Genomic DNA, 20,276 nt, shown 5'->3' with positions numbered 1-20,276 from the left:
AGTGGTTCAGAGGTAGACAGTTGGATTGAGCCTCCAACGGACAAGCCTGGAAAGGTGGCAGATACTGGTTCTGGTGAGGGACGGCGCAGGTTTGGTAAGTCTGTGCCAAATCAGGCTGCTGGGTCGGTCAGGACTAAGGGAGCCAGCAAGGCTTATGATGATGCTGGGGAAGGTACTTCCAGAAGGGGAGCCAGCAAGGCTTTTAACGATGCTGGGGAAGGTACTTCCAGAAGGGGCGTGGTCAAGCGGCCTGCTGGGGCAGATTCTCTTGGGCCTAAACAAAAGAGGGAGTTACCAGATTTACGTGCTGAGGTTGAGAGAAATAAGGCTGAACGTAAGAATGACAGACAGGGCTTAGCGCCGCTCAGTGATGAAGATATAGGTAGAATCAGTAATTCTGTTGCTGTGACTCTAAAGCCTATGATTGAGGAAAAAATTCGTGAAGCTGTAAGAGAATCAGTCAAAAGTTTGAACACTGCACAGAAACTTTGGCAGACGGACAGTCATAATCGGGTTAAAGATATGCTGGCCTCGCATAAGAGGGATCTAATGGACTGTATAAGGAAGGTCGATACGGAGATGCAGCAAATGGTGGCTACTACTGCACAGCAAAAGGCTTCTTATATGGTACAGAGTGTACAGACAGCAATGACTGATAATTGGGAAAGTAGTTCAACCAAGTTGGGACAGCAGGTGGGCCAACAGGTGGAAAGTGTTTTGGCAGGACAGGGAACTAAGGTTCAAGAGGCTATTTCTGAGATGGCCAAAAAAGAGGCTGAAGTGCAACGGCACCTGTCTAACATTTTTAGTGAGCTTAGCGAGATTCGGCGCAGGATAAACAATGACTTACCGGCGGCGGCATATTGGCAGTTGCAACAGGCTGGAACTTCTGGTGGTGCTGAGGCTAACAACGGGGTGATGTTGGTTTCGGGAGGTGTTCAGGTCACTGGTGGTGTTGATATGGAGGTGGCAATGCCGGCAGATGGACCAGCGGTTGCTGCAGAGGTGGCTGTTGCGAATGATACCGCCTCAGCGGTAAATGATGCTGTGATGGTTGCTGTAGGAGGGCCCGTAACTGCTGCAGCGGGTAATGCTGTCATGGAGGCAACAGTGGATGTCTCGGCTGAGGTTGGTGGAGGGGCGCTGAACACTCCTCCTCCAGTGGGTGAAGGAGAGGAAGGACTTGAGGCCGGGGTTAATTTCGATGTAGGTTCACCCAGTGAAGACATTGATCCCAGTTTATTAGATCAGCCTGATGGATGGTGAAACCATACTTAGCTGGATGGTTTCAGAAGGGGGTAAATGTCATATATTTATGTTGTGATGTCATATATTTAAGTTTGCAGACATATGTTAGTAGTTACTCTTAATTACTCTTTAATTGCTCTCAGAAAGAATAAAGAGAAAATATATTTAAGTCAGTTGATATTGAGAGTCCTAACACAGAACATTATCTGGTTTGGGTTCGAGTCTTTATTAAGACCAATACAGCTATTTACAGACATCCTATTATTAGCTGATAACTGTTCACCAATGCACCCGCAAATATCAACTGATTTAGCCTTTCATTGCAGGACAACTTTCTACCTACTAGCTTTGTCAGCACATATTTGTTATTAAAATAATCAAATAACAATTCATGAACTCTTATTATAATATATTTTTTAAATATTTATATGTATTTATATAATTTATAATTTTTCTAAAATAATTATTATCAGCTTTCCCCTTCCCTACTTTCTCCGTCCTCGAGTTCCTATCTGAACATGTACCACAGGACCCCCTACCTGAGATCTTAACCTCCTCCCAGTGTCCCATAAATATTTCGCCACCCGTGATCCACTTTTCTTAATTGTAACTAATCTTTCAGGTGAAGATTGCAGCGGCGCCGTAGTCAAAAACGACTGTTCCGATGGAAGCTCAACCTCGTCAAAATTACCCTCAACTACAGGAGCAGGCACCACAGATTCATCTGTCACTCCCACCTCTACTCCTTCACCTACAGGTATAATTTCTCTATTTCCATCTCCTGAAACTCTGTCATTATCAACCTCAACCTCACTCTCCTTCTCCTGAATCTCGTCACTCTGTCTTTCCTCTGCCAACTCAAAACCATCATTTTCAGATGACAAATACACAACATCTTCACTCTCTCTCTCCTCTACAGTTTCTCTCTCTACAGGCATATTGTCAACCTCCAAAAATATCTCATCGGACGGACAAATTTCAGGTAAAGGAAAAACGTTAAAATTAACCTCCTCCCCTAAAACTTCCGTTCGAGCATGAATTTTTCGAATTTTATCCCTAGCCACAACCTGATTTTTCTTGATGGGATTATTCCCAAAAGGTGCCAACTCATACAATGCATCCGAAAATTTCTTAACTACAATAAAAGGCCCTCCATAGAAAGACTGTAATTTCTTGGACACGTCAGTTTTTACAATATTAAAGAAAGCATAACAAACATCTGTCACTCTTAATGCTTCCCTCTGTATTCTGTGTTTATTTTGAACCTCTAAATATAACTTGGATTTTGTAGAAATCCTCTTAATTACATCCTCCATATTTTTCAGAAATTCCAAATACGACCGCGAGGATGAAGATTCAACAGACGGGACTGGTGATAGAAAATCGAGGGGAATACGTGGCTGCCGACCAAAAACTAGAAAAAATGGAGAATATCCAGTTCTAGTACTCTTGGAGCAGTTAATCACCAACGTAGCCAAAGGTAATTTTTTAGCCCAGTCCTTTGTTCCATGATTTTCATCTACTTTCAAAGCAGCATACAAACTTTGATTTTGCCTCTCTACAGGATTCGAATTTGGATTCCTGGGGGGAATTAGGACAGTATCCACCCCCAATCCTTTCATCACGCCTTTAAACACACTGCTTGTAAAATTTGTACCCCTATCCGATCTCAAAGCTCTAAATAAACCATAGGTAGGTACAAAATTTTCCAATATAGCCTTTACAGTTGTTTCAGTTTTAGCATCAACCAACGGACATGTAAAAACATATCTAGAAAATAGACAAACCATGATTAAGACAAATTTAACCGTCTGTCCCTGATGATAACATGGAGTCCAAGGTCCAACTAGATCTACTGACATATTAGCAAAAACTTCACTACTTTGAACAGAATGAGTTATAGGTGAAACATGTTTAGGATTACTTCCAGCCTTTTTCAAACATGTAATACAACTTCGTATTCTCGATTCCACAAACTTGTTTACGCCAGGCATAAAAAATCTCTCATTTATCTTACGTATTGTCTCCTGCACACCTCTATGTCCAGAACCATATCCACCATGAGCTGAATCAAATATATCATTGTATAAAGAAAGAGGCACTACAGGCCTCTCGACAAAACCCCCTTCGGCCAAAGGCTGTCTGAAAATTACAACCCCCTCTAGCACATACATATGGCCAATAAGATTGTACAATAGTTCTTTTCTGCCCGATAGCTCCGCCCTCTCATAAGACGACAACTGTCTCCTTTCCAATATCCATAACCTTATTTCATTTAGGATCTCGTCCTGCTGAAGACTACTTTGCCAGACAAACTCAACATCCGCCTCATCCTCTGCAGAATGTACCTGCATAATAGAATAGATTTGATCCAGAAATGGTGAATCATTCAGGTAAGGATCCAAAATTTTATTATCTGTCTCTCTACACTCCTGACAATCCTTCAGTCAATGGTCCTTACAATCTAACTCAGTTCTCGACAAATAATCTACATTCACATGCTTAGTCCCCTGTCGATGGATAACTGTAAAGTCAAAACTTTGCAAGAAAGTTATCCATCGATAGGTGACACCGTTTATTGATCCTTTAGCCCAACGTTTATAATGCACTAGTGAAATACTGTCTGTCCGAACCAAAAATTCACGAAACCTACAAAAGTGTAAAAAATTCTTTAATGCATATACTAATGCACCTAATTCTCCTTTATAGGAAGGATAATTTTGTTCTGCAGCATTACACTTTTTACTACAGACACCAAACACTCTCTCTACACCATCCTGTTCTTGCGAAATAATCCCTGCAAAATACTGAGAACTATAATCTACATCCACGATAAAAAGATTAGGATTATCCCATTGAGGATAGCCTTTACACATTTCAGTCTTGAACATTTCCATAAATTCAGTCCATACTCTGTTCAATTCTTCTGTCCACTTTATTATAGTGTCATTCCTGTGACTATCCAACATGCACGACCTCTTGGCATAATCAGCAAAATATCCTCTGTAATAATTAGTAAATCCCAAAAATTTCTGCAACTCCTTCCCTGTTCTAGGCTTGCCCCAATCCTTAATCCGTTCCAAATATGCGGGATTCATTTTCAATCCATCGGCACTAATAATATGCCCCAAATAATGGCATTCTCTAGTCAATAAATCACACTTATCTAAATTCAATTTCAGGTTGACCTGCCTAAGAACTTGAAACAGTGCCTGCAGATGCTCTACATGTTCCTCTGGACTTGATGAAAACACGATCAGATCGTCCAAGTAGCTGATACAGAATCCATACATACCTGGCAGGATAGACAGCACCTTATCCATCAGAGCACAGAACAGGCTGGGAGCATTACACAACCCAAATGGCAACCTGTTAAACAAATACATCCTGTTTGCTGCACTAAAAGCTGTCAACGGTTTAGAGTCTTCATCCATAGTCATCGAATGGTAGGCAGCTGTCAAATCAAGAGTACTGAACACCTTGCCAGAACCCAGCTTCGTCAGATTATCCGAGATCAGTGGCAGCGGCCACGCCACCCGCTTAGTCACGTTGTTCAGGTTGCGGAAATCGATGACAAACCTCAACTTAGCCTCTGCTCCAGGTGCAGCCTTCTTTTTCACATCAAAAATAGGACTAGACCAATCCGAGAAACCCTCCTCAATAATGCCAGCATCCAGCCATTTGGTTAACTGTTCCTTCAATTTAGCATCGTACTCTGGATTCAAAGGAATATTTCTGGCCTTCACAGGTTTAGCTCCAGGTAACAATTCTATATTATATGTCATTAATCTACAATCACCAATATCTGAATCATTCATTGAAAAGATATCAAAATTTTCCAAACAAATTTTAATAATCCTGGGTTTCAATTCTGGATTTTCCTTAATCATCTGGTTTTCATCTAACTTCAATTTTTGAATAATAAACTGTACCCGTTCATGCATTTTTTGCCCTGACAACTTTTCTGGCCTATCCAATTCATTAATTGTTTTATTACAGGTAACATCTTGATTATCCATGATGAAACAATGCCCCATCTTCACATTTCTCAGCAAGGTAATAGGTTTTATTGACGCATTAACCACATTAACCACACAGGACCCATCTTTCCGTGGCTGATACACCCCCTCAATAATCATAATCCCATTGCCACTTGTCATCTTAGAAGAATTAGGGGACACGTACCAAAGCCCATCATTCTTTAATCCAGTCACATGCACCACAGCGGTAGATCCTCCAGGATAAAAAATAGTTTTATCCAGCAACTTCACATTATACTTCGTTGAATATAACTCTCCAAACCCACCCCCCTCCTTTATCCCTGGCAAGGTAGGTTTAGATGGAATTTCAGAATTCATTCGTCCGGACAAAATAGGAATTTTCTGTATCTCCGCCACCACCTGTTTCTGTAAACAGGAATTAATGGGAACAGATTCCCCACAAAATTCAAACTTATCTTCATCCAAACAAATATTAATTTTATTCTTTTTCAGGAAATCAGATCCAAGATTTACCAACCTACTCGTCACCTCAGGTACATAAAATATCTCCGTAAACACAGCTTGAGTTCCAGCAAATCTAAATTTCAACTCAACATATCCAATAATATTAACTTTCTTTAAATCTACTGAATATGCTGATAATTTAGCAGGACAAAATTCAATTCCATGTTTATCAAGAATTTCTCTAGATATCAAAGAATTAAAATTATTTCCTGTATCAATAATTCCTAACTCCTTCACCGGAATATCAGCCCCAGGCACAAGAAATTCTAAATCCGCACAAATAGGCATTTTCGTTATCTTCAAAAACGTCACAATCTCTTGAAAACACTAGTCATTATAATTAATTAATATATCCATATATTTTAGATATACATCATTCCACTACACAGCAGTCAGCCCCCCATCTGTCACCAGCCGCCAACATACTGTTCAATTTATGAAATCCTGTACATCTCCCAGACTACCAGCATCACACAGCCACACTCCAAGCCTTTTCTTATACAAGTAAGTACCTCTCGAAGTATTCAACCTTGCGTAGGTACCTATCAAAATATAATATATAGTAGATATATATATATATATAAATATATATATATAATGTTTTCATTAACACGATCACACCTTGACTGAAGAATAAACAAGACAGTAATACTTTATAAAGTTGAGAGCAACAATGTAAATACACAACAGCAAAATTAACTATTTACAGTACTATAGCCTATATAATGAATATGAATAAAAGAACGATCTATAAATTTCATCCTAAAATGAGATCTATACATCGAATCAATCATATCCATTACATAGGATACTGCTGAAAATTGTTTCTGGCTATGTCAGCAATCATAGCCTCATACTGTTTCTCATCTCTGCTCTTTTCAGAATCCACAACAGGCCCCACCTGATTGCCCCACCTATCCACAACAGGCCCCACCTGATTGACTGTCTTCTTCAGAAACTGCTCAGGTATTACCCTATTATTAGGCACCCCAGGACCCTCTTTCTTTTCGCTACCGGCTGAGAAAAACTTGGCTTTGGTCTTTCCTATGCGAGAATCAGGAGCTGGCGGCTTGCCGTCTCTCTTCTGCCAGCAACTAGCCACTACATGACCTTTTTTCCCACAATACCAACAAATCATAGTTTTAGCCTTCGAATTCAGAGCCCCAATCACGTTCTCAACCTGATCCCAAGGAATATCATCATCCCCTTCAATCCACGCATTATTATCGTCAATCTCTGTCCTGCCCTCCATATCAGATACATGCACTTCACTGATTACAGGCCTAGCTTTTACCTCCCTAGAATCCTCTAGCCTCAACCCTTCCATAGCCTGAGAATAACAAGACGTTACATTTTCAGGTGACACGTGTCCAGAACGAGCCCAGCTTATATAATGCTGACCTCTGCGAATCAAATAAGTCAAGAAAGCACTGTAATCTTCCAGGTAATGCATAGATTCAATGAAATTAGCCATATCTCTAGCTAAATCAGAAAACAGCAAATTCTTAGCCACATTATTGTAAAAATCACGCCAAGATTGTCTAGAAATTTGACCAGGGTGCATAAGCCTAAACAGCCGCAACTTAGCATTGAAAAACACATCCACATTCTGACCACTCTTTTGTTTCAGAGCGTAAAAGAATTCGGTAGCCGACTCTGTATCAGCAAAGGGTATCACCAACCTTCTTATCAACAGGTAATAACCTAAAGCACTTAAGGAAGCATTAGCCTCCGGCGTAATAAGCCTCCCCATCTTCTTCCCTTTGCACTCAAAAATCCTATTGTACAGGACGTCCTTGAAAAGCATAGGATCCTCCAACTTTGCGAACCTAGCAACCCTCCATAAGGATAAGAAATAATCCTCAAAATCAATGTTTCCATCCCAAAATGGAGCATCCCGCACAAAATCACTATCCCACTTGACTCCTCTTACAAGACAAAACTCCTTAAACTGCTCCTCTACAGTCTGTTGGCTTACACTACCGCCGGCCACCTTTTTATAGGCCTTAAGCACTTCAGCCCTTTCCTCAATTAAAGGAAATATATCCAACAATTGATTCTCATATTCGGTCAGACAACTCTCACGAACATTCATCCAATTTCCATTCCCAACAGGACCTAAAAACTCAATCTGCGAAAACTTCAAATGTCCAGGAGCACTTTTCCCTCTTTTAGCCTCAAAATTTGTAGAATCCAATTTAGCCTCCACACTCAAACGATTAATGAAAGATGTATTAAACGAATCATCTCCCGTCGCTTTGACTGCAGATACACTAGCCCCCATACTTGTCTCATACAAAAAACCGCTAATATCCCCATCCACTGGCAATTGCGCCACCTTTTTCTTAATAGTAGCCAAATCAACATCATAACCTAACTTCTTATGCTCATCAGAGTTCTTAAACTCTTTCACCTTATTCTCCAGCCGTTTATTCGCCGCCGTTAACTTATCCACCTGACCTTTGACAGTCGTATGCTCCTGCAACATTGCCCTAACATATTTTTTTATGCTTTCAGGCACAACGTCATTCTCCACCTCGCCCAACGCCAACTCCACATTCGCATTGGCACCTGCACCAGCATCCTCAGCCGCAGCATCCTCCTCCTCCCAATTTTCGGGAGTTCCATCATCATCCTGACTGTCATTCTCCCGAGGACGTTTAGGCGGCCGTCCACGCTTGCCTTCAGTTTTACCCCGCTCTCCTTTTTCTCCATCAGCCATATCCGAGCACTGGAACTAGATCCGCCGTGAAATTTAGATCAAAAGAGTTAAAGAATGAAATTCCACAGAAACCTGAAATATAAATCAAGTTAGAAATATAAAAATTAAAACAAAACTGTGAAAAATCCGAGATAAAAAAATATCTCAAAAAGTGATTGACTTCAAATTAAACACCACTTCCCCCACCCTTAACTCAGCAGCAGGTCTAAATAACACGTAGCACAATAAGACTGCGCCAAATGTGATATAGACAGACTTACATAAGTTAATGATAGAGTAGACCTAATGTTCAATTCAAAATGCAAACAGATTTTTAAGTATTTATTATATTGGATTAAATGCAGTTTTTGAGTAAATAAGATTATATATTGATACTATATTTAGAAATGATTAAATATGTTAATAAGTCAAAACTACTGATTATTCAAAGCTGGATAGTTCTGAAGTAGCAGGATGTCTGTCTGTATATCAGGACACCAAACAACAGGATGACTGTCTGTTTAATTAATACAATGTATTAATTAACTATGCACTTTGAAGGGGTAGAATATCTGCCTATGCAAACTATATAAAGTAATAGGATGTCTGTAAATAGCTGTATTGGTCTTAATAAAGACTCGAACCCAAACCAGATAATGTTCTGTGTTAGGACTCTCAATATCAACTGACTTAAATATATTTTCTCTTTATTCTTTCTGAGAGCAATTAAAGAGTAATTAAGAGTAACTACTAACATATGTCTGCAAACTTAAATATATGACATCACAACATAAATATATGACATAAATTTGTTGAAAAATTGCTTTATACAGGATAATGTTTATGGACATACTTACATATTTAGGACTTGATTATAGAGTTGCTTCGCTTATTACATTATACTTTGTTGTCCCAGGAATCAATATACCAAAAATCAGATCAATCGGATGATTAGATCACATAAAAATTTGTTGTTAAAAAAGTAAAAAAATCAACATGTTTGAAATGGACGTACGGACATTTGGGTAATGATTATAGAGTTGCTACGCTTTCCAAATCGTACCTAACTACTAAAGGAATCACCATGCAAAATTTGAAATCGATAGGACAATTCTAACATGCCTAAATTAACGAAAAAAGCTATCCGTTGCGTACGGACGTACGGACGGACGGACCGACCCTAATTATAGAAAAGCTTTGCTTTTAAAAATGGATATTTTGCGTTTGACGTTAATTTTTCGTTGAACTCTCTTTCTAAAATCGAGAAATTAAAAAAAAAAGTTTAATTTCTCTAGGGATGGTGGTGGTACCCTCCCCCAAAAAAGTTATAAACCTTCCCGGGACAAATGAGAATCTACCCTGTTAAGGAGAACCCGATCGGTTCAGCTGTTAGCGAGATTCTTCGGTACAAACATACAAACACACAGACAAACACACAAACATCCTGTTACTTTATTATAAGGATAATAAACTTTTTGAAAATTTGTTTAACTCGATAATGAATCATTTTACGATATACATACTGTCCAAAATAGGACTCTGAATTACCTTTCTTCACATTTGGAGAAAGGGGTAAACGTCTAGCGATTTTAATTTGAATTGATCATTTAATATTTGGTTGAATTTAGTTTGTATACCAATTAGCCTCGTATTAATGACGATGTAAGTTTAATAATAGGTATAAATGCAATAAAATATGCATAGATTACGTGGATATGTTAAACGAAAAAAATTGTCGTCAATTTAGGTTGCTATAGTGGTCCTCGTTTATTGGTTATTTCGTTCCTCCAGTAGGTGGGGATGGATTGGGGGGTATCGTTGTTCAGACAGCTGCATAAAAACAATTGTTGTAAAAAAAAATTTGAAATCGATAGGACAATTCTAACATGTCTAAATTAACGAAAAAAGCTATCCGTGACGGACGGACGGACGTACGGACGGACCGACCCTAATTATAGAAAAGCTTCGCTTTTAAAAAGCTAAACATGAGTATGTTTTAAATATTTTTTTTTCTTCTGGTAACATGAAATAATATGAGCTAACAAGGATGAAAAAATCCATAAGTAGCGAAGCTCAAAAATCACGTTTCCCCCAATTAATTAATTACGGACACGCGGACGGACGGACGGACATTCGGAATTATAGAGTAGCTTCGCTACTAAAAAGAATATGAATTGAAACACACTGTATCAATATGAATGTCCCCGTGTATAGATATTATTATTGATATATTGTTATTTGTTATTATAATTATCATCTGGAAGTGTCAATGATCTTCAGAGGGGATGCATAATTATACAAGCACCCTTTTCTTATCCTCTTTCTCTTTATTTTATTTTGATATATTATAGGGAAGGATATATTGATAATTCTTTCCCTAAATATAATATTCTGCTTTTAGAAATTGAAAAAGATTGACATTAAGTTCAAGGCATGAGTTAAACTTATGGATTAGGCAATTGCCATTGAATTGATGTACATCTCCAATAATGATACACAAAGTTACCCTTTCTGTAGATTACAATTAGGTGTTGAAACGTTTGGACACTCAGTTTAATGAACCAGCCAATCAAAAATCAATAAAAGTACTCAAAGTTATTCAGCCATCGAATATGAAAAATGACATTATAAAACTTTGGGGGTTAGTGTAATTAACTGCCCAATGTCCCCTCCCTCCCTGGTTACACTTGTGAAACCTTTAAGGATTTACACCGTATTAGGTCTGATACAAAATCTTGCTAATGATGTGCATTGTTATGATAACACACAGATAACCAACTATTTGCACGGCATTTGTTTGGAGGTCCTAACTGTGTATGTTAATGAGATTTGAGGGACAAGACTTTCCTTTACTCTAACTATTTATGACATAGAAGAAGTATGAACCAATTCTATGTCATTGCTTCTGATTCGGTGAGATTTGAAATCATTATGAGCCTCAATTCAAAATTGTTTTTCGGTCCATCAGTAGTCCTCTTGGTTTTTTCATAGAGAAAATATATTCAAGAGGAGGGTTGAATTTTAATATGACGACTCTTTCTTGCTGTTTTGCCTCTTCTCTAAAATCACTTTAGCTGCATGTCCGCCATATGTAATGCTGTACCAGAGACTTATATTTTTAGCTTTGTTTTGGTGACTGATGTCATCCTTGTTTCAAGTAATATCGACAAAAAAAACATTAAAGGAAGTTTTTAGAGTATGGAATAATAAAATTTATGGTGATACGTCTTATTAAAAATAATATGGTATTAATGACACATGACAAATATGAACACTATAAGTAAAAAAGAGAGAAACACAGTACAATATATGCTATTATATAAAGTAGTAAGCTTCTGGATTCCCCTCTCCTCAAGTGCCCCTAGAGGCCTCTAGGGGGCGTAGCCGCTAGTATATGCATAAAGCAGAAGGATGTCTGTGAATTTCAAGCAGAATTTGTTTTTGCTTTTCAGGAAACATCTTTGCTTATTCAGAAAGATTTTAATCTATTTTTTTAATTGGCTTGAGGCATTCCAAAAATAGATGTTGTCATTTAAAGTCATATTTGTCAATTTTCTTTTGTGAAAATTTTTTTGCTTTGTTTATGCATCTAAAGGCTAATGACAAAGTCTAGTGAATATTAGTACATAACAATTGCGATCATACCTAACATTTTTTAATTGATCAATAAACCTACATTGACACCCAGTCATACTCACATACGTCACAAATACCCTAAATATAGAGTAGATTCGCTACTATTGATATTTATGTTTTGCAAGTTATGATCACGGCATATTTATTTGATTAATCAACTTATCTTGCACACACTTACACACACACACACACACGCACATACACACACACACACACAGGTTAGGGGGTTTCAGAGTATCTATTGATATGAGAAATTCTTATTTCCCTATCATTTTGTAAAACAGGATATACGGCATTAAAAATCAGCCGGATATCCGGTATCCAGATAGTTTTAATATCCGGTATCCGGCCGGATATCCGGCCCAAACCTAATACAAAGTAGAACAAAGACGTCCAATCTTTTGATTAATGGGTTCACAAACAAACATTTTTACAAAAAACTATACTTTAAGTAAATAAATATCTTTATTTATATTTTCTTAAATTTATAAGGGGGAACCCTCTAAAACACATAACACATAATAATCTTACTTTGTCCCTTATGATTTATACTGCTAAGAAATACATAGGAATTTTTAGATCAAATCTTGTTGTGATCCAAAGAGGGTTTCCATTTGATGAACCAGACATCTGTTATCAAGGACACATTTAACCCCATAATTCTCGTGTGCACACAATTCCGCCAAAAGTATCACATAAAATAAAATAAAACAACAGAATCATAAATTATTCTTAAAGCTTTATCCTTTCATTAAACTTCCCTTAGAAAATTATTTTTGCTACTGTACACGTGTCTTTTGCTAATTTGGTTAACTTTGCTGATATGATAGTTTGCGAAAGTGACGCAACACCCAAACCTCCCCAGAGACAAAGGGGTTTCTTTGACGCAGTCGGAACAAAAATTTCTCCTTCATTTCTCAACCCTGGCCTATATGAATAAAGGCTATTCCTATATGGCATTTAGATATCTTGTAATAAAAAACTATAAAATAACCATTTTTTCAGATAATTACGTTTAACTTTGAGAATAAATCTATAATACAAAGTAGAACGCTGTCTGTCTGTCTGTCTGTCGTATGTTTGTACTGAAGTATCTCGCTAACCGCTGAATCGATTGGGTTCTCCTTTACATGGTAGCTTCTCATAGGTCCCTGGAAGGTTTATAACTACTTTCTTGGAGGGTGGAACACTCCCAATCCCCCCCAAAAAAAGATTTCTTTTTTATTTTTAGATCTAAAATTAAAATAGTGGGGTCGACTAATCCCCCCCCCCCCCTCAGAATAAAAATTGTTTCAAAATTTTTCTTTTAAATCTAGAATGCGAAAACTTAGGTTGAAATTAGAGGCTAGGGGCGAAGCCGCTTGTATAATATATCATAACATTTATTCACTTTGGACCAATTCGTAAATATTTGGTAATAATTAAGAACACTTTGACTTAATAAGAGCATTTGACTACAAACCATCCCCCCCCAACTTTACGGAATTACGTGAAAAAATTACAGTCTTTATTGGTTAAGTTTGATTATTTCTAACCGAAAATTTGCATTCTTCTGCGCAGCTATGACTTTTTCTACTCTTGTTTTTCTTATCCTAAGATGAGAGGCCAAAATTCACAAAAGTCACTACTTGTAGTGAGAAATGTCACAGCTTGTTACAAGCTCACACTTTTTTTAACAAAATGAGGACAAATTCACAAAAGACACAACTTTAACCAGAAAAGACAGAGCTTGTTAGAAGCTATGTCTTTTTTTTAAATGATAGGCCAAAATTCACAAATGAAACTACTTGTAATGAGAAATGTCACAGCTTGTTACAAGCTATGACTTTTTTTTAACAAAATGAGGGCCAAAATTCACAAAAGACACAACTTTAATCAGAAAAGACAGAGCTTGTTACAAGCTCTGTCTTTTTTTTAAATGATAGGCCAAAATTCACAAAGGACACTTCTTGTAATAAGAAAAGATGACTTCCTACAATTTAGTTTACCTAAAGTCGACAGTTTTATAGTTTTCCACAGAAAGACAGACCTACCAAACACATCACTTTATAAGGTTTGTAGAGAAGCGTGGCTCTTGAAAAGGAAAATAGAACTGTAGACATGAAGATGGAGTCCCAGGAAATGCCATTTCTCGCGGCCGTACGTGGTCAAGCGTCATTTTGGAAGGTGACTCAACTTTCAGATCTCAGAGTAAAATTTATCTTTATATTATAGCAAATTAAATAATCTTGCAAGCATCGCTTTATCTTATAGAGAAAAATAGTAAATCAAATAGCAAAAACTGATATCTGAAATTTGCGTCACCCTTCCAACATGACCGCTTACGACCGCGAAAAATGGCATTTTCTGGGACTCCATCGATAATAATGTTATTGAAAGAAAGTTGGATGGACAGCCAAAATATTAAGTACACTCCTAATGTTCCTAATGTACTAAGTCTATAACATAAATATTATGGAAATCAAAGATGGCAACATCAATAACAAAAACCAGACGGACAAACGAACTTTGTCAAACATACAGTAGCTACACTTAAAAACAAAATAAAAAAAATGTTTATGGAAATTACGTAAAAACAGGATATTTTAACTTTATAATAGAAATGCGTCACTTATTGCCCTATGACTGCAAGATTCCTAATTGTACAATGTACAAGGAATCACCACTTAAAAGATAAATTTGAATTTGACAACTACTCCATTTCTTTAACTTATGTAGAAATGTCTTTAAAAAAACAATAGTTTGAAGAGCAATTCTGAGACTGAAAGGCAATTCTAACACATACCTGTGACGAGTTTCACCGATTTTTTGGAACCCTAGTCTCTGTTTAATAGAAATAATAAAGGTTAAATAAAGTTGTCACTACTAACACAATACCTGTGACGAGTTTCACCAATTTTTTAGAACCCTAGTCTCTGTTTAATAGAAATACTAAAGATTAAATAAAGTTGTCACTACTCGTACAAATACTTCAATTTAAACAAATTTATCACCAAAGTTTTTTTTCATATTTTATAGCAAATCAAGAATTGCCCTATCTATGTTTAGTCGACCCCCCCCCCCCCCCCCAATATGAAATATTTTTTATAAACAGTTGGCGATTGTGCAGGGTTGGGAGGGTGTGTGTGTGTGTTTTAAAACAACATAATACATTCATGTTAGAAAGATGTAAATTTTTTGTGACTTCGCGCTTCCTCTTGGAAAATCTAGTCCAAGACGGTTTTGAACTATTTGAATCCTTATTACAATTTATAAGAGCATCGATTTAATAAAATGAAAAGGATAGTAAATCTAATAGTAAAAACTTTTAGGATTCAAATTATCAAAAAATGCGCATAATCTTTTAAAGAATCTAAAATTTTGAGGGAGGTTAAAATTAGGGCAAATAGATCAAAATTGATTTTGTGTAAAATAATATTCTTTATCATCAAAAGTTTGGTTTTATTTTACTGAGAGGAAAATGAATGGTTTTATTATTACTTGTATCTCATACAAGATTATTATGTACTATAATAAAGTAAACTTGAAACTTGTAGCGGGCTAAAGTAACGATCCCCCCCCCCCCAAAACCCCACTTTACCTCATCCCCTCCCCTCCTACTAGATGAAGGAACTGACCAATAAACAACCATGTTTCCCCTGACATAATATCAATATATTTTCTATAGCCATTGAAAAAGGATGATTTAATCAGTGGTGAAATTTTTTAACATGAGATAAATAAATGAATCAATTTTGTTTCTTTTTTTCATTCTTAAACTATTATTCTTATCCTTATATCATAGTAATAGGGTGTGTTTCTGTGATTATGTCTGTGTGCCTGTAGCGAAAGATCTTGATAAGATCCCAAATGGCTTCACTTTACAGCGAAGCTTCCGCGAAGGTTTTGGGTGCATTGGGAGAATGTACCTCCGCCATCAATGAAGAATCTAGAAAATATTATAATCTTCCTGATTTTCTCAAACTGAACTAAAATTAGAAATGTTACGTCGACTCGCCCCCCCCCCCCCCCACCTTAAAGCACCCTATGTGGCCCTAGTATATATATTAAAGACGCATAGATATTTTTAAATTAATGCAATAACTAATGTGCATATGGACAAACTAATGTGTATAGTAACCTTACTCCTAAAACTTAAAAATGTAATGGAGATACGTAATAGTACTTTTATCAAAGAACAAAATACAAAAATACATAGACAGGTAGGAAAATTATAAGAAAACAATTGTGCCAGTAAGTAAATAGCAAGTTTTTATTGTTAGGGGCGCATGCGTAAGTAAAAGTATACATAAAAGTTTACATAATGTTTTATGCGTAACATATCTATAAGTATCTGCTCCCCCATTCCCTCACACCCTCCAAAATAAATTGGGGGGGGAGGTAATTTTTTATGCCGCTAGTAAGGATACATATAGTTCCCTTAGAGAATATGATGTTATAGTACATTAGAAGTATATTTTAGATTCAATAATTATAAATTAGTTTTAAGTTTGAAATTTTTTCTCGGATGTCCCCTTTAATAGACAAAAAAAATTACCCCTTAAATCCTTCGTATTGAATACTCCTTGTAAACTTTTGGGGGAAAAAGAAGCATTGATATTTAATTAAATCAATTAAATCGGCTTAAATTATGTTATGTTTTTAAAATAAAAAGATCTGTTTTACTTTCTATGTTACAAGATCTCGCTTACCGATGGAAACCGATGGAAGAAGGTATTCAGCTGGTTTTTATCTATTTTTGGGGTAACTGTCATAAGAAATGGTTTTCAATAAAACCAATCCTTCTGTTAAAAAGAGAATTGTGTTTTTTTTATCTTTGAACAAACGGAAATCGAATTTTCCTATTTTGAATCCAAAAGCATTGATGTTAAAATCCTCAGTGTTCAGAAAAAAAAATTAAATTTTTTTCGCGAAGAAACTCTACAAGTTTTGTGTTTACGTTTGTAATATCTGTTTGAGTTTCTAACTTATAGTGAGAAATTTATTTATTTCTTTATTTCTAGGGGGCAAATAATTATTTTGATTTTAATTTACTTTAGTTTAATACTTAATTTAAGTATATAGGTCCAATTAAACTATAAACATGCTTTTTTATTATAAAGATATCAAATTTATTTGCTAAATATTTTTTTTATATTTAAAGCATAAACATAGAATCTTGTTTTATCCAATAGAATTTAGCTGCTAATATATAAACAGGGAGGAAGGTATTGGAACATATAATTTAATTCATTTTAATCAAGCCCTCATATTTAGATGAGCAGCAGATAATAAGTACTTCTTTAAAACAATTGTACATGGTTCTAAATTGTAAAAACTAACGTCAACAAATATGACATAGAAAAACCGATAAATATTTCAATAAGTTATCCAAAAAATCTACTATGAATTTACCCCACTTAAAAACCAAGTCATAAAAATATATGTAAAATGCTTAAAGTTTGAATTTTTTTAAAAATGGTAAAATCTTTATGGTTGTTATTCTTTCAATATTATACCACATACAGAAATCCCCCCAGACAATTTAATACAATAATAGGACGATTCTGAAATGTGTTCAATCAATAGAAAACTTAACTTTCATAAAATCCGTGAAAGTGGATGTCGAGTTGATGTATAATATAAAGCGGATATTTGTAATTTACCATATCTATATTCTTCTATTCTGTAGAAGAGAGATTACTCAAGATACATAATGTCTGATACCACCATTTGGAGAATCCTTAAAGAACATTCATCTCATTGGTTGATATTGTGTACACATTTTATTACGAACCCCCTTTTTTATTTCATAAATAGATAAAAGCTGTAAACAGTATAATTTCTGAGTACAAAGCTTTGCTGAATCAGACTTAATTTCGTTGTATTTTTTTGAAATGTAAAAGCTTCAAACAGATTCTTAAAAAATAATTAGGCTCGCTACTCTAAGGTAAGGTAAAATCTTCAAAAATGAAACAAAATCTTATGCTTAAAACCCTTTTATGATTTTATTTAATTTTTGTAGATTTTTTATTCGATTTTGGAGGATTTTTCACAAAAATAATTTTCCATTACCAGCGAATAGCGAGCCTAATTTTTTAAAAGAATCCACCTCTGCTTCAGTCGAAAGTAAACAATTATTTAGTCTACTAGAAATGTTCCTTTTTGGATTTGACGAAAAATCGGGTCAGACGGGTAATCTAGATATAGTATGTCTATTTATTCTGTGTATATAATGTATATCTATCATATTCTTTCTTTTCTATGGTATGTAAGATTCAATTTCATACCAACAAAAGAAATTCATTTCAATAATCGGATCTACTGCAGTTCACGGTAAAATAATGCTGGTAACGAATATTGCTAAAAATCTATGAATTTTAAAGGCTGCTAGCTGCTAAACGGCTGAACGTACAGATCATGCCCGCACACTGTTTTAAGCGACATAAGAAGGCCTACAAATAAGCTGGAATAGCCATAAATCAATAATGCATAATTATCTCGCAGTGCAGAGAAATGCGCGTAAAAGGCCTATTTTACGCGTTTTTTCTTCAGTTAAGCTTTCCCTGTGTATCATTGGATCTAGGCTATTCCAGATTATTTGTAGGCGTTCTTATACCGCTTAAAATGGTGTGCGGGTATGATCAGTACGTTCAGCCGTTTGGCAGCTAGCAGCCTTTAAAATTCATAGATTTTCAGCAATATTCGTCACCAGCAATATTTTACCATGAACTGCAGTAGATCCCAATAATCTTCAGAAGTTAAAGAACCAGTAAATTTTTTTACTGAATAATTTTTCAGATAAACGAACACTGACAAATATATCTATAATACAAAGTAGCTTGATGTCTGTCTGTCCGTCCGTCTGAAGCTTAAGATCTCGGTAACCACTGAACCGATCGTATTCTACTCTTTAGGGAATATACCTACAGGTTATGTGGTGGTTTTAGGCTATTTTCTTGGGGGGTGGGACACCCTTAACCCCCCCCCAAAAAAAAAAAAAATTCCTCCCCCCCATTTTTTTTTTGCAGAACATTTCCTTGGTCCTTTTTTTGCAGAACATTTCCTTGGTCCTTTTTTTGCTGAAGATTTCCCTGGTCTTTTTACGAATTTCGCCTTCATTTTTTTTATCACCTCTTGGGGCAAAGCCCCTAGAGGCTAGGGGCGAAGCCGCTAGTAGAGTAATAAAGCATTTTATAGTCAAAATTACTTAAACGATTCAACAACATTCTGTATCAATCAAATCCAAAATTACATAATTAAAGTATGTGTGATATGGACATACTTACAATTAAATTATATTTAGAGAGATGCGTCGCTTATATCATTATTATACCTAATGAAATAGATAGAACATTCTAACATGACTAAATTAACAATCCATTACAGCCGGACAGATAGAGGTACTGACCAACCATAAAAATAAAAAATCTGTTTAAATCCAATATTTAACTGCTGTGTTGAGAAGAGTAGTGTGAATTTTAAACAATTTAATTAATTACGATTTTATATATAAGAGGCTTTCATTAATTATAGACAAAATATTCTTTACTTTTTTTAGATACTAGCGGCTTCGCCCCTAGCCTTATTATTATGCGAGTATGTGAATCATTACATATTCTATTATATTACTTACCCAGCTGAAAAAATTGCGAATCGGTCGCCAATTTTAGCAAATAAATGACGAATTCGCAAAACATATGAGAAACAAATTCTTTTTAAAAAATTAAGGGGGTTTGGGGTGTCCCACCCCCAAGAATATAGCCTAAAACCACCACAGGACCAGTTGTATATTCCCTGTAGTAGAGTAGAATCCAATCGTTCAGTGGTTACCAAGATCTGAAGGGACATACAGACGGACGGATGGATGGACGGACAGACGGGCAGATCATTTTACTTTGTGTTCTAGATTATCCACATATCTCTTTATTCTATGTTTATGAAATTTCTGTTCACACTTCTTTCTGTAGGTTTTAACAGTATCAAAATCTAGAATGATTATGTACAATAGTAGCTGGTGAGGGAGGAGTTATTGGACTGTAAATTACTCCAGTACTCAAAGTTTCCTCATAAGCTTTAAAATAGCAGTGTCCAAAAATTTCCACCAATCAATATATTTAGTTTATCATAAATTGGGTTGTTTAATTACACAGGGATCCTAAGGGATAAGACAATGGACGATAATTTGATATACATTACCTATGAAA

General features: G+C 35.9%; 1 protein-coding gene across 1 annotated transcript; it reads left to right on the top strand.

The window, feature by feature from the left end:
• The first annotated feature begins 4,818 nt into the window (after positions 1–4,818).
• Positions 4,819–6,507, top strand: LOC145319900 (uncharacterized). The gene is made up of 5 exons (XM_080162302.1): positions 4,819–5,008; positions 5,248–5,304; positions 5,742–5,782; positions 6,120–6,257; positions 6,496–6,507. Exons 1-5 carry the CDS (start codon positions 4,819–4,821, stop codon positions 6,505–6,507), a joined length of 438 nt encoding a protein of 145 aa, XP_080018428.1.
• The last annotated feature ends 13,769 nt before the right edge of the window (positions 6,508–20,276 follow it).

Source organism: Acartia tonsa, chromosome 5, assembly GCF_053477335.1.
Source record: "Acartia tonsa isolate MP-2025a chromosome 5, ASM5347733v1, whole genome shotgun sequence".
In the NCBI taxonomy this organism is placed as follows: domain Eukaryota; kingdom Metazoa; phylum Arthropoda; class Copepoda; order Calanoida; family Acartiidae; genus Acartia; species Acartia tonsa.
Note: the sequence above shows the minus strand (reverse complement) of the source record. Positions and strands in the feature narration are given on the sequence as shown.